General features: G+C 33.5%; 1 protein-coding gene and 1 pseudogene across 4 annotated transcripts in view; one reads left to right on the top strand and one right to left on the bottom strand.

Annotated features, from left to right (window-relative positions):
• The window catches only part of FNBP1L (formin binding protein 1 like), an 86,466-nt gene that overhangs the window by 23,313 nt on the left and 37,606 nt on the right, over positions 1-25,547 (bottom strand). For all 4 annotated transcript variants that reach the window (XM_016134232.2, XM_036236541.1, XM_016134234.2 and 1 more), the window contains exons 3-7: positions 13,238-13,291; positions 11,942-12,089; positions 11,119-11,181; positions 5,750-5,854; positions 1,510-1,638 (exon numbers count right to left, since the gene is read on the bottom strand). In XM_016134232.2, the coding sequence (XP_015989718.1) occupies positions 1,510-1,638; positions 5,750-5,854; positions 11,119-11,181; positions 11,942-12,089; positions 13,238-13,291 (499 nt within the window). The remainder of the gene's footprint in view (positions 1-1,509; positions 1,639-5,749; positions 5,855-11,118; positions 11,182-11,941; positions 12,090-13,237; positions 13,292-25,547) is intronic.
• Positions 18,085-18,732, top strand: LOC107504766 (annotated as a pseudogene).

Raw genomic sequence — 25,547 nt, 5'->3', positions numbered from 1 at the left:
GTTGTTCCTATTAATGTTCTATTCTATTAACATTCAAAATTCTATTTGAAGATAGAATTTTGATTTTTTTTTTTCTTTTTAAGCAATTAACCTATAACACATAAACAAGTCTGAGACATCTAAGCCCATTTAATTAGCTCAGAATACTTTGGGAAGATCTGGCTGGACTAAGAATCCATAGTTGATTGCATACCAACGGGTATCCAGACCTATCACAGTCTACAGCTCAGACTGTAGTCACTCTGAGGGTTGAGGCCACAAGTAGAAAAACAGAAAGTCACAAGGTCAAAATGATACATAAATGGAGTTCCCGCAATTCAAATATTCATTGGCATATGCCGCTAAGAAGTATGCTGGGACACACAGGAAGCCAAATAACTTAAAAACACCTTTGCCACATGCTATTTGCCAACACTTGAATTTTCTTTCTCTTAGGAAGCAGCTACACTGCTCAAATGCCCAAACTCCAATAGCTTTCAAACCACGTTTTCATCTTTAATTATTTCCCGAAGCCCAGGAATTTATTTTGAGACCTGCGATTTTAGAAAAGAACTGTTCCCAGCATCACACAATGGCAAAACTGCTCCTGCTCCATAGCAAGACCCAAAGAAAAGGAGCAAGTCCCAGAATACAAAAAGTGGCTGATCTCCAGTTTAAGGTCTCCCAAGAAGATGAAGGTTTAGCTAGTAAGCCTAGAAAAGCAGCAGAGTGAGGAGTGACAGTTTAGACACCCTGGAATAAATGACCAGAATCCGATATTTACTTTAGTCCACCATTTCTCACTATGCTTCCTTCGTACTAACTTGTCTTACAAAGGGAAAAAAAAGTATTTTGGGGTTGACACTCTTTCCAGATCTATTCTGCTCTCCCGGATACTATTTCTTTCAACACTGTGTCACTAAATTTCTTTTCTCTAATTTCTCTTCTTTCAACAACAGGCAGTAACATAATATAACCCTCATGGAAATTCTGGGGTCTTTACCTGAGGTTTTTGGCACTTGCCATCATCAAGTGATGATGGATGGGATTTATAAGAAAGCTCATACCCTGGATTACATTAATGATTTGGCAGCTAGAAAGACAAGGAGGAAAAAACTGGGAGAGCAAATATGTTTTATAAGATTTATATATAACACTTGGACTAATGTCAACGATTCTGGTAGAGTATCAAAAAGCTACATCCTAATTCTAAAAGAGCCAATTACAAAATATAATTTCAATGAACTTCCTTCTATGTCATAATAATTAATGATACAGCATTAAAACTGATCTAGAAGATTCATAAATACTGGACTATTTATTACACTAATAATAAATCTGTAGGAAAATATGTGATTTCAAAGTTAGGAAAAGTTTAGTTTTCAAATCTATAATCAAAGAAATTCCTTATCACTAATCTTGATGACTAGTAAATCTAGAAATACTCTGATGCCTGAAATTTAAGTTTTACATTTAAAGAGTAGCTCTTCCAACTCTAAAACTAGATTAATTTTATATATTTAAATTTACCTTGTAAATCTGAGGAATCACTACGTAGAAATGTTTGTGCTGTTCTCCATTAAAGTTTTGTAATTGTGCAGCATATTCATTTTTATTTTCATCAGCCATATGAGTACGCAGATTCAACTGCTGTTTAGCCTAGAGGCAAAATGGTCCAAATCATTATCAACAAGAAAAACAAAATCATAGCTGATTCATTCTTCTAAAAGTTATACTAAAATTAGACATTTTCTAACTATTGATATTTAAAATTTAAGGATATGTATGCAATCTTATGGCTAGAACTGCAATATTCCCTTTCTCTTATTACAATAGTCCCTCACCGCTTGCAATAGTCCATTCAAATAAAGTTTCTCCTTATCAAATTAATTTATTTTGAGATCTGCAATTTCAGAAAAGAACTGTTCCCAGCATCACACAATGGCAAAACTGTTCCTGCTCCATAGCAAGATCCAAAGAAAAGGAGCAAGTCCCAGAACACAAAAAGTGGGTGATCTCCAAATTGTTAAATTATTGTAATTAAAAAATTAAATAAATACTATATGCCTTGAAACAGTAAACTTTTAATCAGAATAGAAAAACATCAGGAATATTTTAAACACTTAAAAAGTTAGTAGTAAAACACTTATTTAAGTGTGATACACTTCTATCCAACTTAGAACTACTGTAAAATCAAATAAAGATAAAAAGGTGATTTTTAAAAATTTTATAGTCAATGTTTATTATTTGCTAATTATTATTTTCCAATTATTATTATTTGCTGTATGTTAAGTGTATCCGCAAAAAGTAATGAACTGTTATGCATTTACTTTCTTATGCACATGGACAATGCCATGCAGCATGCCAACTACTCAGTTCTAAGTCCTGATAGGTTGAAGGGGCCTTTGGTGACATCTGCTCTCATCCCTTTCCAGCAGCAGAGGAGCTCTACAAGAAGGTGCTGACCATCACTGGCATCTGCATCACCCTGCTAGTGGTTGGCATCATGGGTGTGGTGGCCTACTGCAATGATTTTTATCTCTATACAAAACCACAGGTACTTTAAGTAATGCTTATTTAGAATACAGTTCTGTTCATCTCGAGCTCTTGTGGAAATGCTTTTCAAATGAGTCATATTAGTATCATCTACACTGGTAAATGATATTAGAATACGAACTTAAATTGTTAATTTTAGATTTATTGGAGGGGAATCTAAAAAATGTCTCAATTGTTCTAAAGTAACAGGAAAAAAAATAAAAATAAAAATTGAGCTCAATTTTTCAGTGTTCTAAAAAATAAATTATGTTATATGAGAGTGCTCTGAAAATTGTAAAGCACACTGTGAATACACTTCATGATTCCAATTCCAGGTTCTACAAATGTTCCTGACCTTCTAATAGTAGGTCCACAAATTAGTTCCTCTGAACTCAGGAACATGCCCTATGAAAATACATAGAAGCCAAGATTTCACATAAGCCCACAAAAATCCATAGTGTACTTGAAGCTTACAATAAACCCTATGGAAACTAAACACCATAGCCCCAAGTACTTCTATGGAAAAATACATTTGAAGTTCTAACCTGGGACCCTAAATACACATTCACTCACTCCTTCCCCTTTTCTCTCTCCTCCTATAAACTATGATGAAATAGAGGATTCCAAATAATCCCCTATCTACAATGATTCTGTCAGGAGAAACTCCTATTGTTCCAAGTCACTGGTTATGATTCTCAAAGCCTGGGGCAAAGGTTCTAGCATAGTATATAGGAGTATAAAGCTAGAAGCTAAAATAATGGAAACCTCCTCTGGCATATTCTGGGCTTCACATTTACTACTTTCCTTTACTTTCTTTAAATAACGTATTAAATTTAAAATATTTTTAGTTGTGGTAATATATACAATACATATAATATAAAATGCATCATGTTAATTATTTTTAAGTGTATAGTTCAGTGATGTTATGTATATTCACACTGTTGTGCAGCTGCCTTCCATTTCTTTAGGAAAAATTAGTAACTGACCTGCTCCCTCTTCACCTTTTTTAAGCTTTTATCAGTAGTTGCTTGAAACTATTTTCCCTTACCTCCCTACTTACTTACAACAGAATTCCTCTACTCTCCTGTTCCTAAAAGCAAATCTTCAAAGTCTCCCTAATTCTCTTCTAACAGGGTTGCAAACAAATAAACATAAAAATAAAGCTATAAACATTAAATTCTGAAAAAGTTAGGTTACACTAACTATAAGTAAGGCGTCATATTTGGATTTCAAGATGTCTGACTAGTCTCTAAAGAAACCTCTGCAGACAAAATGAAAAAACAAGTTCATTAACTTGCCTAGTAATAAACTATGACTAGAACATAAATTTTGTATCCAATCAGTGTTTGACAAGTCAAGTTCTTTAGGAACCAAGGCAACCAGCAAGGAGCTTCCCATATATAAAATAGTGCTGTTTTCTTGTTTTGATCCTCATTGTTGTCCACATTTTCATCAAGTAGTAACACATTATGTGTATGATGACATATTAGGAAGGAAATTAATATAGATGACCAAAATCAGGATCTAACAATCTTAACAGTAGGATTAAATCTAATAATTGATACAGGTATACATATGCATTTAAAATAACAACAGTACAAATTCTGTCTCAGACACACATTCTCATAACAACAATATGGTAAGACATGGAGGTTTCATTAACCGTGAACTTAATAAGATTCAATCCAAATAATGTGATTGCCTAAAATATTAATATACATTTAGACTATAACTATCATAATATAGTGTTCAAAACAAAGGAGGTAATCACATTTAGGATTCATCAGATCATACATGGATTATACCCAACTTGAGCTAACATTGTCTAAGCGGGATATTTATGAATTAAAGGGCATCAAAAGGAAAGTAGTCATAATGAAAGATAACTTGAAACTATTTCATATGTGGAATAGTTGAAGAAACATAGTATTTCATGTAGGAGTATATAATCTATTACAAATATCTAAAAAGCTATTATAAGAAAAAATTTTAATATTTTTCTGATACCTCAAAGAAACTTAAAACTGAACACAAAGATGAATGGAGTCAGTACGTGGAAATGTTGAAGTTGATTTAAAAAAAAAAAAAAGAACAGACTATCTGAAGACCATATAGAGGCATAAGTCACTAAAAATAGAGTAGACAATATATAAACATTACAAGTTATACCAGAAGAGCTTTAATTTTAAACCGAAATTTAAATGATTTTAGGGTTACTATTGTTTTTAATGTAAAGAAATGGAAGACAGAAAATAAATTACAGTCATCGCTTGAACAACACAGGTCCACTTATATGTGATTTTTTTTTTCAATAAATACTGTAAATGTATTTTTCTAATGATTTCTTTCACATTTCCTTTTCTCTAACTTACTTTATTGGCATACAGAACATACAAAAATCAACAATTTATGTTATCAGTAAGCTTCCAGTCAACAGCAGGCTATTCAGTGGCTAAACTTTAGAGACGGCAAAAATTATATGCAGACTCCTGACTGTGTGGATGTTGGCTCCCCCAAGTGTGAGTTGTTCAAGGGTCAACTATATTTTTCTCTTCCTTCTTATATTTTCTTGTTCTGATCCTACAGAGAATTAAAAATCCTAAGGAGAAAATATACTAATGGTGGGCCTTTGTATATACAAAAATGCAGAGTAAGCATCACCTATATTTCAAAAATCCAACATTTCACCAGTATCACTTTATCAAATGTTCCAAGATAAAGAGCATATGGCGGGGCAGAAGGAAAAGCTAATTAAGCAGCAGCCTAAGTTATAGGGGTGATCTACCAAGTGTTATGTTGTAGAGTATCTGGCCCAAAATCTGTTAATAAATGACAAGAGCGCGTTCAGTTTTCCAAAATTAATGAATGAACAAACAGCTATTATGACATCTGATAGTTCTATATTTTCCTTCTGTAAAGTTGGGGAAGCATACCCAACATCCATTTGCATACTCCATCAACACAACTTAGCCTTTATACCCTATTTTGGAATAGGATAGAAGCTCATTCTCAACAGCAACTAGGTCTTTCCTATGCATTTTGAATGAAATTAAAACATTATAGTAAATAAATTTACATATATTATTTACTTTCTCAGGTAAAGCATGCAAATATTTGTATATTTTAGATTTGTATATTTTAAGAGTGTATCTCTTGGGGATACAAATATTACAACTACTTTCCATATGTAAGTAATAATATTTTGATATCAAAGTCAGTTTGGATTATTTCTTACCTTTTCGACATCTGCCTTGGTTGCATTAGTATCATTATCCAATCTTTCATAACTCTGTTGTGCCTTTTCTGCCTCTCTACATTCTCTTTCAAATTTCTTTTTACTCTGTTAAAATATCACAATGAGAAATAAAATTACTTATCTCATTAAAAAAACTTTAAAACACTGCCACTATGTATTGTGTATAATTACACACTAAAAGAAAAACTTTTCTAAATAAGAAATTTTACTATTACAATCATTCCAGGTGCCTTAGATATCAGATATTATAGACTGTGAAGAAAAAAAATCACAGGGATGACTGAATGTTTATTATATATCTCTTCTCAGTAAGAAAAAAAAAACACATTTATTTTATAATTTTTTATTATAAGCTCATCTTCAGCAGGACTTTTGGGTTTGTTTGTTTTTTTTTTTTTTTGGCTTATTTTGTTATGTTTATTTGATTAGCTGGTTGGTTTCAGCATCTGCTTGTTTTTATTCTTTTTGGTGAGATCCCAATGTAGCTTGGGATGTGTAAATGCCCCTCCAAAGTGGCTTTATGTTGCTTATTCCGGGTATCCCAGGAACACCAGTAGCCCAGAACCCAAGCCTTTTAAACTTTTTTTTACATAATTGGAACTACTATGACTTTGTATAAACTATTTACAGCTGAACCATATTAATATATTTCTTTTCCTGCATAATTTTTGTATCCTGGAGCTAATATCTTTTTTTTTATTATTGCTTTGTTTTCAACGCACTTTTCTCTAATTCAATGCTAAAGTTTCCAAAGTTCTTTAAATCTCTCCTCAGTTAACTCAAACACATTTAAAATTCTATTATTTTCTTGATGAAATCTCTCCCAAAAGCTTTTGACCTGCCGAAATTTGGACTAGTTGCCAAACTAGGCCTACCACGCAGCTGTTACCTTGGGATTTCCCTTCACCATTATCCTAGGGATTCCTTTCACCTCTCCCTTGATTCAAATCTTCTATTTCCAAATTCTAAGCCTTCCCCCCTTTTCTGGTTCATATCCTTATTTTGCTGAAACACATTCAGCAGTAGTTTCCTAAAAGAAGGTCTGTGGGAAATAGTTTTTTAAGTCTCCATGGCTGAAAATGTCTTTGCCATCACTTTTAATTTATAAAATTTGGCCGGGTATTATTAAACTCTTCAGTAGGAAATTATCTTCCTTCAAAAATGTAAAAGTACGATTCCAATGTCTTCTAGCTTCCTTATCCTTTGCATAAAACATGTTTATTTTGTTTTGGTTTTCCTCTCTGGAGGCTGATAGGATCTTCTCTCTCTCATAACTGTTCTAAAATTTCATGAAGTTATGTCTTGCCACGAGTTCACTGTGCTAGGAATCTGAAAAATTCTTTTCATCCAGAAACTCATGTGTTTCTGTTCTGGGGAAAGTTTCTGGAACTGGTTTTATCTGTCCATTTTCTGTATTTTCTCTTTTTAAACATGTTTCTTATTTTAAAAATGAACCTAAAGGATGAGCCCTCTTAATTTTCTTATATTTTCTCTCATATTTTCAATCTCTGTCATTTTGCTCTACTTTCTGAGATTTCAATTACATTGTTTCTATTGAGTTTTTCATAAAGTTTTTTTTCTTTATATGTTCCTTTTTTAATAGTATCTTGTTCCTATTTCATGGATATAATATCGTCTTTATTCCTTTCGGGAATATTAATAATAGTTTTGAATATTTTGCTTATTTATTTTTGCTTTTTAATTCCCATTCCCTTTCATAGTCACTGTTTCAAAGTTGCTTTTTTATCTACATATTAGTTTTAGTCTCTGGTGTTTACATTAGATGCCTTCTTTAAATCTTGAGGATCCTTGTCTATGTTCTCTTATTTAAAAAGCCAACTGAAAGTTCTACAGGTGGGGTTTGTGGATCATAGTCTCCTCCTCTAGGGTCATATGCCCAGGCAGCTTTCTGGAAGAAACCCTCATATCTGTATCTATAATTCTTTCCTCTCGAGCGGGTTAGATCCCTCAGAGGAGACTGTTCCAATTCCTGCCTGGAAAATATATGCCTTGCTACCTATATTCTGTGAATTGCCTAGAAGAATCCAGAGGGTGTCAACATTTTCTATTTACCTAACCCCCTTATTAGAACCACTTACAATGTCAATTTCTCATCTTAGGGACTACAAAACTATATAGACAGTGCAAATTTGGATTCCAAACCTCCACTTCAAGGTCAAAAGGTTTGAATTTCTCACAAGATATCTGTCCTCCTTTGACCTTCAGACAAGTTTCTCTGATGCCTCCCTTGGCCAGTGGGCAGAGTTCTTATAGTCCAATTTTCACTAAAGGTTTAATTCTTTAAAGTTTCAAATGTTACACAGGGGTTTCAGGCTAACTCTCCACAACATATAGAGCTAAAACCTACTCTCTCTATTCCTGTGTAACTATTAAAATCTGAGTCCTTAGCAAGGTCCAATTAACTACCATCCCTTACACCTCTGTCCTCATTTTTCAAATGCCACAGTAACACCTCATATACCTATTGCTCTGGCTTTTAGTTCTCCCTTAGTTTCTAGCAGTTAGAGGTTCAAGATAAGATAGAGGTTCTGCTAAGATCTTAAAACACAATATAAAATATTTTAGATCAATCCAACTTTTGTAGTCAAAAGGCTTCTGAGTTAGCTCAGTCTGCTATATACATAAAACCAGACATACCTTAATTCACATAAATACAGTCAGAAACTTTTTATAAAACTTTTTGAATGTACTTTGATTAGTAGGAGCTATCAAATGAGATACAATTTATTCAAAGCACATAAATATATATGAATATATAAGAATGTCACTTTCCTGTGACAAGATTAAATTTCCACATTTAATTCTATGAAACTCAGTTCAGAGTTGTGTTTTCAAATTTAGTACCTACATGCTACTAATTCTGGTGCAATTTGAGGCTATTTATATACTAAAGTATTTTTATATTAAGTATTTTATTATTTATGAAAAAACTACCTAATAATTTCCTGGCAATAGCAGAAGAATCACTAGTACTATAACACAAAAAAAAACTTCCCTAAAAGATATATCTTTACACAATATAGGTATACACCCCAGAAAACAGTCTCCATACTTTATTCTTTGTATGGCAGACTAATCAATGCCACTTCTACTCTCCCATCCTTTCTGAGAAAAGCCCACCTCCCAGTACAGAGGCTAAAAGTAGCTGATGCTTGCTTTACCAGCCTTCCCACAGCGGGGGCATGGTTGAACAATCTATTCCTGTTGAAGGCACCCATGAGGAAGTCTGCTGGGGGTTTTGTGGGAAAGTTTCCCTTCCCTGATAAAAAAAAAAAAGGAACAGTTGGAAGATGTATGCTCCCTTTATCATGCTTCTGCACACAGCTGAATGTGGTACATGACTACTTAAGTCAGCTGTTGACCACAAAAGACAAGACCGAGGAAGAAACATGGCCAAAATGGCAAAGTAAAAAGATAGGAGAGGCAGCCTTGGTAACATCACTGAACCACTGACCAACTCTGGAACTCTTATAAACTTGTATAATCTGTTACTTAGAACTGCCTAAACTGACAGACCTGGCATCTCTGATGATTCTATCTTCTTAATTTCCAACCACTCCTTCAAGGTCTTCACACACTAATCTCTTCTGTCTTTATCTTAAACAACAGTACTACTTGTTTTGTTTATCCTGAGATAAATGGCTGTCATTTAAATTTTTTTTCCAATTTCAACACTGTCACAAATTTAACTTGTCTCTCAGTTATTTAAATCTTCTCTCAAGTATTTCAAACATGTTAGATATTTCACAATTTCGTTTTCCTGATCAAACAGTAAGATGCAGAACTATGAAATGAGATTCTGCACTTACTTCTACATAATACACAGAAATCATACTTGTCTGTCTTCTTTACTAGACTACAAGGTCCACAAAAACAAGAACCATGTCACATATAGTTTTGTATCTCCAGGACCCAGTACATGTCAAAGATATCTTCAATAAACATGAGCTGAGCAGAACTCACTTTTATTTCATGGTATTGTTAATGCCCTAAAGAAATCTCTCCTACATTTTCTGATGCTTCTTTCTTATGACTCCTGCAACTTCTGCTTAATAACTGCCAATTGTTCTAAATGCAAGTCAGCACATGTTAACAGAACTGATATGAGCCAACACCAGTTTTTAAAGGAACCAATAACTCATAAGTGTAGGAGTCTATTATTTTGTACAAATGAAAATATGCACGTGTGCACACACACACACTTATCAAGTGGAAGATACTAAGGATGTTAGTTAAGGCAATTTAAAATTTAATAAATGTAAACACTCCACTCCCTAAAAGTCTTGTTAAATCCAATTAAAAAGAAGATCAAAACAAAAACAAAAACAGACTATTAATATGCCTCAGCACTGGCAATTAGAATCTTACATCAATGACAGTTACATAGAAATTTTTAGAAATTTAAAAATTTTATAGCATAAATCTTTTAAAAGGAAAAGGGTCAAAATAATGCACATATATGTGAGTTATTTTTAACCTCAAACTTAAAAGCCCTTTTTTCCAACCACAAACCAAATTAATTAACATGAAAAACTCCCTCCAGCATAATTTTAAAGGAATACAATGTCTATTATAAAAATACACAGGTAAAGAGTAAACTGTTTGCTAACCTGAGGGTACAAAAAGACTATTAATTTTGTACTGCAGAACAGTATTTGGTAGAGCATTTTAAGTAAAGGAGATGCTTACAATGTTCCATGTAAGCATCTTGTTTTTTTTCAAATGACTGTATGCTAGAACATTAAACACACACACACACTGCAAGTACTCTTGGAAAGCTTTTAAATAGTTATTATGCTTTTATAATTTTCCCTCCCTATGAAGTATTTTATTCCCACAATGGGATGGTCTATGAAAGCAGCCCAATACTAGGAACATTTATGTTATTAAAGAGTCACTGAACTAGAAGAAACATTTCACATAATATAGTCCATTCTTCATTTTTCATATGCTAAAATGAAGTCAACAAAAATCAGGTACTAAGTAAAATACAGAACTAGAATCTACATCCTCTTGGTCTCAGTCAAATGGTCTTCTAAGATCTAGCACCATTACTCTATCACTTCTATCCTCTATCAATATTTTATAGTAACTACTATAAAATCAAAAAGAATCTAAATGTTTACAATTATTTGAATATTAGAGATGGCACAAATAGAAAATCGTATAGAAAAAAATGACAAAATGATCTCATTCCCTATTTACACCAATGTCAAATTATGAATAACACACTGAAAAATATTAAATTCAAATAGATGTGAAGCATAAGAGAATTTAGGGCTCAACAAGTCTACATTTTATGTTAACCATGAAACACTGTAACTCACATTATCCATCTGCTTCCAGCACATGTCAAGGTACTGTTGAGCTTTTCGTCCCTCCTGAAGATGCTGTAGATCATAACCACCAATACAGACAATTGAAACAAAAATTACATCTAAATACTAAATAAAGTCTAAAATCTCAAAAAAGACTTTTCACTTTATCTTTTCCAGGTACTAATTATGTAACATTATCAAAACTTAGGAAGAGATCATTAGTAAACCAAAATTCTAAAAGGCATTTTAAATATATGATATTATTTGAATACTTTAAATATAACATTTAAGACATATATAATCTCTAAGAATATACATGACCATCTTGAATAGGGTTCAACAAGTGTCTTCTATAAAAGATAAGTATTTTATGCTTTACAAGCTATGTGGTCTCTGTTACAAATATTCAACTATTCGACTCCACCGATATAATGCAAAAGCAGCCACAGGCAAAACTTAAGTGAATAGGTATGGGCCTTTTCCAAAAAAAACTTTATAGTTGTTGAAATTTGAAATTCACATTTCACATATTATAAAATATTATTCTTTTGACTTTCTTCTCTTAACTCATGGAAACTAGGAAACAAAAACAGGGAGTAGGCTACATTTAACTTATGGGTTATAGATTACCGAACTTTAAACCAAGCCTTAGTCTTAAATCCAAAAGGATCATTAATTAGCAAGAATATCTTGATATAATTTTAGCTATAAGAAATTTAATGAGATAGAAAACCAGTTTACTCTGAATATACATTATTTTAAAGAGCAAAGCAATTACTTTATTTGGAAAAAATTTCATATACTATGATAACTGGATAAAAATGATAATTACCATTTTTCTTTCAGTTTTCAGATCATGGGCATATCTCATTAATTCACCATAAACTCTGTGTGCCATTTCTTCTGCTACTACTTCTCGTTGTCCTGCATAGTCATTTAACTCATTAAGGATGTTAAAAAAGGCTATACACGAGGTAAACCTGACAAAAACATATTAAAAAAATGGTGAAGTTTATTTTTATTTTCATTACAAATATTCTTTGTGAGGTATGGATTGAGCCTGACACTTGACCAATTTTAACTTACACAACCTAAATCTTAGCTACTAAGCTCTAAATTAACTTTCTACGAAAAGAATCCTGCATTAAGTTCAAGTTGTACGTGTCTGTATATCTTCAAGTAGTCTTAATTTATAAACAAGGGGTATTTGAGGTCAAAAAATAATAAGAATACTACCTGCAGGCTCTTTTGGCATACTGGAATCTCTTAAGTTGCCAACTGACTGGCCTGAGCTTGGGAATGGACTTGGTTGGATTCCTAGGCTTGGCAGCTGAACCTGTTGCAGAGATGATGTGCTTGTTCTCGAGGACAGAACCTGCCAATCATACCACTCAAATGCATCTCGATGGCTGATCTATAGAACAACTTTGCTATCAGCTCTGGACACAGCTGCCTGTATGCCTGCCCACATCCTGAATGGAAGTGAAGTACCATTATGGTGGGCACCAAAGGGGGGTAAGAAGGAGCAAAAATAAGGGTAAAAAAATGTGTGTGGAGGGAAGGAGAGAAACAAAGAGAATCACTGTATTAAAATGTACAGATCTACTTTGAATTACTATACTGCCAGAATACATACAATTGAAGGTGGACAACTCAGGACTGCATTAACACTAAATTTGAGAATCCTAACAACTGATAATTATACACAAAGTTGTTTGATTTTAAGTCTAATCTCTTTTTGTTTCTGCCATGAAGTTGACAGGCAATTCCTAACTTCTCACACATTCAAGATTTCAAAATTGCCCTTCTTTTCATTATCCCTTTAAACCAGCCAGCCAAATCATTTTACGACATGAGACTAAAAGCAAGAACATAACAAGATGACAACTACAAACTGAAATATGATAAAAATACTCTTTGTTCTAGAAACTAAAACACTCAAGTGGAGTTCTAATTCACATCTTACTTGGAAACTCACAATTTAACTACTCTAGAAAACTATTTTCGAATTAGAATAATAAAGTATTCATTCTTATAATAGCAGTTCCCTCTTTCATGAACAGTGATTTTTTATTAAAATAAACTTTTAAAAAATCTTTAAGAAAAGTTAACAGTATATTTACTGTACCTTGGCTCTTCATCTTTGGAGGAACGTTTGGGACAGTACTTCTTAACCAGATTTCTATAAAAAAAAAATTTGTAAAAAATTATTTAAAATACTGTTGTTAAAAATGAAATGTTCTATTTCCAATTTCATTAATTCATGAATTTAACGATATAAAATAAGATAGCAATATGATCATCTACGATCATTTACATATGATCATTACTTATATTTTCTTCTTAAAATACTGATACCTATAAAAAATATTACTTATGTGTTTATATGAATGCATAGCAATTTGGTTGATTATACTATCAAATAAGAAAAGAGGTGATCTTTTTTTTTTCCTGCTTAAAAGAAGACGTAAACACACTTGCATTGGGGGCAAAGAGGAAATAAAGAAAGAAAAATTATCCCTGCCTTTCTAACAGTTTTCCAGAATTGTACATATACAGCATATTTAAGTAAACATTACCCACATATTCACAAAAATTTGGCAATCATTCTATATTTTATCACGTTTTTCCCACCTTAAGGTGTTCAAGTCATATAGATTCTATTTCCTAATTAACTCTTAAAATTTTTGGTGACAATTTTTATAATAAAAAGAGGAAAAATATTACACAAGCAGCAGCCCCTTCTTCACATTTTTTGATTGCTTTGAATACAGATGTGTGAGGACAGGATGAAAGAAGCTAACGAAACATCTTCCAACCATGAGCAGGAAGACCAAGAAGTTTACAAGAATGCCCTGACTATCACTAAGCTCTAGAATCCTGTTTCCAAACTTTTTGTTATGTGAGAAGATTCTTATTTGAAGCTGAACGCTCCTTAACTGACAATAAAAAACAGCTAAATAAAAATATTCAATAGAGAAGTGTAGCAAAAACTGGAATTAAAAACAAACTGCTGGGATCAAGGTATCAAAATACAGATGTGGGAGTCAACATGTGTGAGGACAATTAAAAAATAAAAAAGCAACTGTTAACTCAGAATTAATGTACCTTTTAAGAAATGCTTCTGGTGCCTGACTGGGCTCAAATTTAAAAACAGAGCCTAGAGGACATTGCTAAACAGGGGCCTCTCATGGAAGCCATGCTTCGGGGAGAAGCCTGCACTGAATTGCCTGCCTGCACTGTGCTCCTGTAATCTGAGCCAATGCTTATAAAGGTGTTCCTAGAATCACATTTCAACCAAGAGGACTGAGACTTTCCCTGTCCAGTTGAAGCTATGTAGCTACATCCTCCATCAGAATGGCTCCATTCCAATCAATTAGAGCAGTGCTTTTTGAACCGAACTGTGAGAATTTGGAGTCTTCATTTGCATAAAGGTGGACCAATCAGAGACTAGGGGCAGAGATTCTCTTTATATAAGTCAGCTCCCCTTTGGCACAGGGAACACAAATTTCAGTTTCCAGTGAAGACTGTGTTTCCTGCAGCTGAAGCAGAAACTTCAGAGTTGTCTCACTGGAGTGGCGCAGAGCTTAATACCAGGGCTGCCTCACCTGAGCTGTTCCACAGCCAAGCTGTTTCACAACTGAGTTGCTGACACAGAATAAAGTCTCTCTCCCGCTTCACCATATCCCAAATCGGGGACTCCCACTGGCGTTGAACAGATAACAATGACGTTTGGTTGACACTACCATTTGTCAACCATATATTACTTGCCAATCTCTAAGCTAAGCACTTTATGTGTAATCTTATGCCTACAACGAACCTGCAAGCAGATATTAACCCTATTTTACAGGACGCAGACACATTAAGTAACTTGTCCACAGTAAAATAGCTAGTAAAGGACAAAGCCAAAACCTACCTAAACCCTGGTTTCAACACCTGAGATAGTTAAAATAATAAATGAGAATGAGGCTACTTAAGAAGTGTGAAATGAGAAGACAGGCTAAAGATAATCTAGGAATACACATTTAATAGGGAAAAAGAAGAGATGCTTATGAAGAATAAAAATGAGCAGCCAGGTAGATTTGAGGAAAACAAACTATGGCTAGACTAGAGGCCTATTTTTGTAAATAAAATTTTATGGAAACACGCCACACCATTCATCTATGTATTGTCTATGGCTGGTTTTGCCCTACAACAACAGAGATGAACAACAGCAAAATTGAGTATTTGTGACATACGGCCCAAAAGACCAAAAATATTTATCTGACACTACATAAAAAAAAGTTTGCCAACCCCTAAGATAGATAACTCAGAAAACCCAAGAAAGCATATTGCTGATGACGAGGATATTTACTTTTATGTTCTAAGAAGGCAGAAATAGTCAACTCATCAAAGATATATATATAAATAAAACTGGTAACAGAAATATCCACAGAATTTAGCAATTATAACTGATTAACTTATCAACAACATGGTTATAATAACCAGTCTCCAAACTATAAACTGGTTGTATTATAGAAAGCACTTTAAAGTCAATGGTTTTCATGCATGAATTCATGCATTACTTTAAATAAAAAGGACAAAAAAAAAATATTTCAAAGAGCAAGCAAGCTTCAAACTCAATGTATTTTTATATATCAACAATGTAAAGCATTGTTCAGAGTTCCAGGACATTTGCTGTTTTATCCACCTGCGTAACTCTCTACCTTTTTTTCTGTTCTAACAGCTTCTGGCAGACACCTTTCTGCTTATCAGAAAAACCATGTCATTGTGCAGATTTCCCAGCCCTTCTGCAGTTAGGCAGAACCACATGGCTAATTCTGTAAAATGGGCTGTGTTAACTACCTTCTGAAGCATTTAGAGCTTATGTGTAACTGAGTTCCCTCATTCTCTGCTGAACTGTAGAGGCTTCATGTTGAGGTAAAGATGGAAATATTTTGGATTCTTGAATTACTACATGGGCTACTCTAGAGAGTCATCGTCTGGACTTGTAGCTGACTGTGCATGAGCAAGAAACAAGATTAGAGGTAAACAAAGCATTTGCTGTATAAAGCCCCCTGACACTTGGGAGTATTATTCTAGTACAGCCTAGCATATCCTAAACTGTAGCTCCTCCATTGTCATATCTATGTAGTTGTGGGGGAGCTGGCCACATATTAAGATCCAGAAATGTGTTTGATCCAGGTCTATTATTCCAGGCCAATGAAAGTCAATTCTAAAATCTGTGTTATAATTCTTGGGAAGACATGTCCTCTTTCTAATGAAGTTAAATTGCTAGGACATACATCTAGAGCCACCATGTGGGAAATTCCTACTCAGGAATTGAACTGAGAGGAAAGCAAAAACCGAGAAAAGAGAAATTCTTAACACTTTTCTGAGTACCTGGATCCCTGAACTTTTCACACAAGCCAATAAACGTCTTTCTTTGCTTAAACCAATCTGAGTGGGGCTTCTGACACTTGAAAGAATTATGACTACCACAGAGGTTAACCAAAAGTTATAATAGCCTGAACACGATATAAACACCACTTATTTCAAATCTAGCTTCTGGGAGGAAGAACATATATCACAAGAGGGAGAGAATAAAAAGAAAGTAATTTACCTTTACTTTTAAGCATGCAGGGTTAGTCCTCAGCAATTTTTAAAATCACTCTTGCCTCTCCTTTGTGTAAAAGTCGCCAATCTATATAAGCAACTCTTCTTAAACCCCAAGTTTCCAGAGCCTTCAGAAACCATATACAAGCCACTAAAAGACACCATCCAAGCCAATCCCATCACTAGAAAAACTACGGCATGGTCCAAAAAATTATTGTATTTCACCAAATCAAAACTTCTATCCTAGGAAAATATATGTTCTGAAAGAAGATACAACAAAGTATTAATAATACACATTTCTAGGGAGAGGATATGGGAAGGGACTCGAATTTAAATGTGCTACAATGATCAATGCTATTTTTGTAGGGTTTTTTTTTTTTTTAATTAATGATAATAACATAGAAAAAGAATTTATCCTCTCAAAGCAACTGATCCCAGTCTGGCCATCTAAGAAAAATAGTCTAAGTCAGCAAAAATTCATACGAAGGTTTAAATGGTTAATAAGTTCCACAAATGCCTGCTTTGCATTTTTAACATAATATGCTTATTAGGTCAAATAAATCTCAGAATGGATGTCTTAAATTTGTAAGTGTAAGGCATTCCTAAACTAAAAATATGTTAGGCAATTCATCTCTCTCAAGAAATGTGCCCTTAGTATCAGTTCCCCTAGGCTATGCTTTTCTTCTTAGTCCAGAGATTCTCCAAGTAACCAATTATGATAGCAGTTTATATACATGTCATGTTTTTTGAATAGGGTGTTATAAATCAGGAATTAATTGAAACACAAAGTTTTATCCAATATGCAATACATATTATAGACATTATAACAGATGTCATAGATATGGTGGTACTTTATTTTGATGTGTGTATTTCATCCATGTTTTCTCAGTACCTTAGTATCATGCACTCTAGAGAGGAATTAACATGTTCTTTCAGTGGTCTGAGAAGGCTCCTAAATTTAATGGACTTCTTCCAAGATTACAGCAGTCTACCCATCTATCTATATCTATCTATCTATATATGTACTAGTTATAAGTGTGATATTAAATATATCATACTACTTATTTTACATTTAAATTACTAATTTTAATTTTCATCCATTCTACTTTTGTCATGTTTATATTTATTTTTGGTTTGAGTAAAAATTATAAAATATTCCAAAGAATTTCTCAAAACTTAAATTCATTTTTATTAAAACTACATTTTTACAATTAAATGACAGAGTATAAGATATCTCGAAAAAATTAAACATTTGAGAGGATATGAGTTCTAATTACTGTTTAACAAGTGATCAATATATTTATCCATAAAATATGACACAAATCATACTATTTCTTCTGGCAGAAGGGCAGTATTAAGATACCTTCCTTTTCTTAACTGCCTTACCTCTATCTAACAGTTAACATGCTTAGAAATGGCCAGATTAAGGAGGAAGCTTATCTATGAAAAAGCTAAGCACTATCACAAAGAACATAGGCAGATGTACAGAACTGAGATTCAGATGACTAGGATGGCAAGAAAAGCTGGCAACTTCTATGTACCTGCAGAACCCAAATTGGCATTTGTCATCAAGATCATAGGCATCAATGGTGTGAGCCCCAAGGTCCCAAAGGTGCTGCAGCTTCTTCACCTTTGCCAGACCTTTAATGGCACTTTTGTTAAGCTCAACAAAATTCGTTTAACATGCTGACACTTGTGAAGCTGTACATTGTGTGGGGGTATCGAAACTTGAAGTCAGTCAATGAACTGATCCACAAGCATGGTTATGGCAAAATCAATAAAAAGCGAATTGCCCTGACATGACACACTGATTGCTAGTTCTCTTGGTAAATATGGCATCATCTGCATGGAGGATCTGAATCAAGAGATCTATACTGTTGGAAAACGCTTCAAAGAAGCAAACAACTTCCTATGGCCCTGTCTTTTCCATGAGGTGAAATGAAGAAAAAGACCACCTATTTTGTAGAAGGTAGAGACAATGGCAACAGGGAAGACCAGATCAAGAGGTTTATTAGAAGGATGAACTAAGGTGGTTATTTTTGTAGTCTGGTTAATTAAACAGTGCCTGTTTCAAACTGAAAAAAGAAAGAAACTGCCAGATAAATACAAATGGCCCTATTTGTGGGCCTCAGTTAAGTGATCCAGAGATAGAAAACTGTATCTGTCTGGGCCAAAGAGTTATCTTCCTGGAATTTTTAAGTCTTTGGACCAGATACAGCTTTGAAGCCAAGGAGAGCAGAATCTATGACTTAAAACTGCCACTGTTGGTGACTGTGTTTTCTGCCAGACAGAGAAAGCCAATCTACGTTGAAAAAACCAACCCACCAGAAGCAGCCCAAAAAAAAAAAAAAAAGAAAAAAGAAAGGAAAAAGAAAAAGACCATGACAACAAAGGGCTCTGGCTATGTTTCAAATACTATTTTTCCCCTGTGACTTAGGCTGCATCCCAGATCTTCCAGCAGCTTGACTATTCAACTTCTTGAACTCAAAAAAATCAAATTCATAAAAATATAAATAAATAAACTTCTCTTGTCAATGAATCCCCCCATTATATTTAAACTAGCTCAAACTGGGTTTTTCATCACTTAACAGCCATGAATCTTTTCTCACACAGAGGAAAATGTAAAAGATATCCACATACAAAAGAATAAAGCTGTACCCTTTTTTACCTTACACCACATTCAAAGATTAACTCAAAATGATACCATCTCACACCTGTTGGAATAGCTGTTATCAACAGGACAAGTAATAACAAGTGTTGGAGAGGGTGCAGAGAGAAAGAACCCTCACGTTCACTGCTGGTGGGACTGCAAATTGGTACAGCCGCTATGGAAAACGGTATGGAGGTTCCTCAAAAAACTAAGAATTGATCTACCATACGATCCAGCAATCCCTCTACTGGGTATTTACCCCCAAAGACTTGAAAACACATACATGAAAAGATATTTGCACATGGATGTTCACAGCAGCATTATTCACAATGGAGAGGACATGCAAGCAACTGAAGTGTCTTATGATAGATGACTGAATGAAACTGTGGTACATATATACAATGGAATATTACTCAACCATAAAAAGAGATGAATATACTGTCATTTGCGACAACATGGATGGACCTCAAGATAACCATGCTAAGCAAAATAACCCAGACAGAAAAAATTGAAAACCACATGATAGCACTTGTATGTAGGACATAAACCTAAAAACAACAAGCAAATAGGACAAACAAACAGAAACTCGGACAAGAGACTAGTGGTTACCAGAGGGGAGGGGAGGAGTGAGGGGAAGTAGATGGGGTAAAAGCAGTCAAATATGTGGGGACAGAAAGAAAATCTAACTATGGGCAGTGAACACCCAATACAGAGTGTGTGTGTGTGTGTGTGTGTGTGTGTGTGTGTGCACCCTACTGTTGAATTGTACACCTGAAACACTGGCTTTCATTAACCAATGTCAATAATAATAATAATAATAAATTAACTCAAAATGGATTAAAAATCTAAATTAAGAGCTCATACTATAAAATGCTTCAAAGAAAGCATAGGAAAAAACTTTATAACACTGGATTCGGCAATTTCTTAGACATGACACTAAAAGCAGAGGCAACAAAACAAAGAACAGATAAACTAGGCATTAAAATTCAAAAAGGCTGTGCAGCACAGTCCACAATCAAGAATGAAAAGGCAAGCTACGGAGTGCGAGAAGAATTTGCAAATCACATACCTGGTAAAAGGTTAAAATCCAAATATATAAAAAACACTTAAACCTCAATAACAAAAAAAAAATAATAATCCTATTTAAAAATGGGCAAAGAACTTGACAGCATTTCTCCAAAGATAAACAAATGGTCAGCAAGCATAGTAAAAAATGCTCAATATCACTAATCATTAGGGAAATGCAAATCAGACCCACAATGAGATCTCTTACACTCAATTAGGATGGCTACTATAAAAAACAAACAAACAAAAAATAAAACAGAAAATAACAAGTGTTGGCAGGCATGCGGAAAATTGAAACCCTTGTACATTGCTGGTGAGAGTGTCAATGACTGCAGAAAACAGTATGGCTGTTCAAAAAATTAAATATAGAATTACCATTTGCTCAAGCAATTCTTCTTCTAGGTATATACTCAGAAGAATTGAAAGCAGGATCTCAGATATTTGTATATCCATGTTCACCGCATATCATTATTCACAATAGCCAAAAAGCAGAAACAATCCAAACACCCATCAACAGATAAATGAACAAAATGTGGTATACACATACGATGGAATATTCAGCCTTAAAAAAGATATTTTGACACATGTCCCAACATGGATGAACACTTACAACATTATGCTAAGTGAAACAGCCAATCACACAAAAAATACTGTGTAATTTCATTTATGAAGAATCTGTCTAGAGTAGTTAAATTAATAGAAACATACAATAGAATTGCCTGGGGCTGGAGGAAGGGGGAAATGAGGACTGTTATTTAATAGGTACAAGAGTTTTAGTTTTTCAAGATAAATTCTGGAGATGGTTGCATAACAGTATGAATATACTTAACACTGCTGAAATGTACACTTAAAAATTACCTTAGGTAAATTTAATGTTGGGTACATTTTATCACAATGTAAAAGAAAAGGATTACTACAAGTAATATTAGAACCAATTCTGAATATTATATTTCTTTTTTAAAGAGATATGCTTCATTCTCAATTTTTATACCTATATCAGTGGCAGATGCTGAAATAGATAATAAGAAGAAGAGGACTTAAGTATTGATTTATGCCTGAGAGACCCAAGAAAACCAAACAAGCTTCTCTCTCTCTCATTTTTTCTCATTTCTCATTTTCTCTATTCTCATTTTTTAAATGCCAGTTCCTAGTTTTGCTTTATCTTTATTAACATGTTAAAGATACATTGTACCTGAAATGTAAATAGGATAATGCATGTATAGTATCAGCTTTGAGGTCTATACACAAAGAATCTTGCAACAATTCATTGCTATTTAGGATGTGACAAGCATAACATTGTGGTTTCTAAGCAACTGCAGATCTTTCAGAGAAGTATTTGCAGGTATGTTCAAGATAGAAAACAAAAAATTTCTGTTCTACAAATTGATGACTTCTGTTTTCCTTCTGAATATTAGATTCTTAAAAGAATCAAATAAACAGCTAAATCTGTTTGATTTGCCTATATTGTATACATGCAGGATGATGAAATAAACATTTTACCTAGGTTTAGTCCTGCTACACAATTCGAATGGCTACAAAAAAATTATTTGGAAATAAAACCATTGAAAGAACTAAGAAATTAACTAAGTGATCTATACAGCCAGCACCATTAACAAGCAATTTTTTGTTGTTGTTGTTTAAACAATCAGATCTTTTAAGTCCTTTTCACTGGAAAAACGCATTATGGAAGTATTTAAGACAACTGGTTAGAAATTATTTTCTTAAGAGATTTATGTTTTACTTGTTAGGTTCTGTTTCATCATTTAATCTTAGAAAAAAGTTAGTATAAAAATCAGGAATAGGCTTTGTGACTCTTAAGGTGTTGAGGCTAAGCATCTTTACTAGTAAAGTGTAGAGTTCACTGAATCATTCCACAAAAGTTAACTGTTGATGCTTATTATAGAACTTGTGCTGTACTCTATAGGTCTTGGAACAGCAAAGATCATTGAACTCGTGTGAAGATTAAATTAGACAGCGACATATGTAAACAGAAAATATTACTCAAAAAATCCAGTTGTTGCAAAGGTAGGTTAATAGTGGACTGTATAATTAAGTTGGGGTGGGTGGGTGCATCTTTTTAGGTGTAAAAGAATGAAATGAGATAAAAATAGAGCTCTATGGCACACAAAAAGCACAGGAATAGAAGAATACCAATGATCAAAAAACAAACAGCTAAAATATTCTGATACATATGAAGTCCAATCCAAACATATCATGAAAATATAGTTATATGACATTAAAAAAGGTTCTCTAATTGCCATGATGTTGCCTCTCCTCTGATACATCATCAAGAGAAAACAGCTAATAAAGACGAATATTAAAGGCAAGAATCAGAGGGAACTAAAATAACATTATGCTATCCCTAACTCCAATTTATAAAAGGTTATAGAAATAATAAGAGTTAAAATATTAATCTTAAATTCCCATAATTAAAAAAATGAACACTTTCTAAAAGAGTTTTTACAAACACCTAGAAATCATCTTAATGTCTCTTAAGAAGGAAACGAATATAAACAGGGCTTCTTAAAAGGTTCTTTTTTACCTTCTCTAATGAGATAAATATTTCCTTAAAAAGAAAAACTTTTAAAGTATTAACCTTCTTTGTACCTGTTTTTATCTTTATGAAACAACATACAAGACCTAAATTCATGAAGCACAAAATTTAATTTATATTTTAATCAAATTTCCAAAATTGTTACATTATAAACAGATGTGTTAAAGAGTATGTTATGTAGTTTTTAGATTATTATTTCCTGTAGTAAAATACTTTAGAGACCCAAAGATGTGTCTGTAGTACTAGGCACTACTGATAGAAAAAAATCCTCCTCAATAGAGAATTATTCATTTTCCCTATGTTGATAAGCAGCATAATGTAAAACCAAGAGCCCAGACTCTGCAGCCAGATTTGAATCTAGCTAGCTCTTTCTTAACCTCTTTGTAAGTCAGTTTCCTAATATATAAAATACTGACAATTCACTGGGTTTTTCTGAAAATGAAATGTATTAATATGTATAAAAATACTCAAAAAATTACTAACACTTTATATGCTACATAAAATATATATATAAAAAAAAAAAAAAGTGCTTGCTCTATGCCAGGCACTGTTCTAGAAGCTAGGAATAAGCTGTGCACAGAACAAACAAAAGTCTCTTCCCTCTGGGGAGCTTACATTTTGGTAGGAAGATTATATTCTAGAATTAAGAGGCAAAAATTATTTAGCCAATACATCGCCTGATTTGGACACCCAGATTTGTACCCATGCAAGCTCAGTAACAACGTAACAGGACTGACAGGGATGAAAGAGTTTCCATAGAATCCAAATCTGTGAAGAAAATTAATCTAAACCCCAAAATGTGAGAAACAGTTTCTCCTGCTTGTATCCAGATGCCACTATTAGGGTTTACTACACTAAGCAGCTGACCAAAAACTCAGTATGCCAAAGCAGTTGAGAGTTAAACCATGGCTGACCAAAGAACAAAAGTATCTCCAATTTTAGAAAGTCAGTACAAAGGTGAACTCCCTGGGTTCTTCTAAGACTAAATCGAGTGATAAAGAAACAAAATTCTAATAAAACGGCATGAGAAAGTTGATGTTAAACAGAAAATAGAGACTAGTATTATTTGGATTATTGTATATCCAAGACTACCCTAAATATTTGGTACAGCTCTTAGTAGAACAACAGCTTCATCACAACAAGGTACAATTTGACCCTTGAACGATGGGGGTTTGAACTGTGGGGATCAAATGAAAAATATCTGCATATGAATATACCATTGCAATCTGTGAGTCAACTGTATATGACACAAATGCTAGTCCCGATAGAAAGCAGCATTTGGTCAAAGGTTCCGCATATGATCAGAGATCCTAATTTCTAAACTAAACTGAAACACAAATCACTCAATTTATTCATCCAACTTATATTTACTCAGTTCTAGAGGTACCAGCTATGGCAGGCTTGGCAATGAACATAAGACCAAAAAGAATTTGGGGAGATTTCTGCTCTGGTTAAGATAAGAGTAGCTTTTAGGCTTCTGTCATCCAATCTACTTCTCTTGCAACATGTGAACCAAAATGAAATGGTGGAAGTAGAGTAATACAATTTCACACAGCAGTCTCTATGATAGAACTAATGCTGTAATTATTTTTACTAGAAAAAAATAAAATGATACATGTATCATGGATAGAGCTTTTATTTTTTACATAGAAATTTTAGTTTATCTCTGCTATACAAATACAACAGTATACATTTATTAAAAGAATGTAAGATATAAAAAAAAAGACTGATTTCAACCTTATGTCTGCAAACAAAAAAGACACTCCACCAAGTTATTTGAAGTCACTGTTTACCATCAATCAAAATGGACATTATTCAATTGTCTCTAACTATGTCGCCACACATCATCAGTTGCTTTATTTTCTATTTATTCCCATCCCCAAATCACTACCAAAAATCAACCAATACCAAAAATCAAAATTAAACCAAAGCCATCAAAACAAACAAACAGAAGAGAAAGAAAATATACTGGGAATACCAAAAGTTGAAAAATTTTAATCTTGCAATATATTTAAAATACAAAGCTTAACATTCTGAATATAGTTATTTAGAAGGAAAAATAGCTTCCTACTATGAAAGAAATTGTCCTCTGCAGTAGCATAAACAGGAGGGAGCTAACAAAAAAAAAATTTCCCATTAAAGAAGAGGAATTAAATAAGGGAAACCTCTTCCCTTTGGATAAAACAAATACTATAAAGAGTAGCTGATAATAAAATCATTTACTAAGTTTTCATCTAAAGCAGCAAATCTCAATGTAGAGGGATGGGAGGAGGGAGGAGGTGGTTTCAAGATGCCTCTTCCCAACTAGTCCTTATTGGAAGTCCAATACCCCTGCTCATGTTGAGAATCACTGCAAAATCATTGATTTAGAGCATCTGTACATGGTAAACTCTTTCTCACTACAAAATTATATTTTTCATATCACGTAATTGTGGGTTCTAGTCACCCTTGCTTCCACGAAGTGGTGTTCAAATCTCTCTGTGCAAATAAGTGGAAATTATAATTATTATTAGTTACAAAACAGAAAGGTAAACAAGTCTGCTGTTTGATTAGTGTCCTATTATTCTGATAAAA

The sequence above is a fragment of the Rousettus aegyptiacus genome, unplaced genomic scaffold (genome assembly GCF_014176215.1).
Source record: "Rousettus aegyptiacus isolate mRouAeg1 unplaced genomic scaffold, mRouAeg1.p scaffold_m13_p_1, whole genome shotgun sequence".
Taxonomy (NCBI): Eukaryota; Metazoa; Chordata; class Mammalia; order Chiroptera; family Pteropodidae; genus Rousettus; species Rousettus aegyptiacus.
This window is presented reverse-complemented; position numbering and strand designations above follow the sequence as displayed.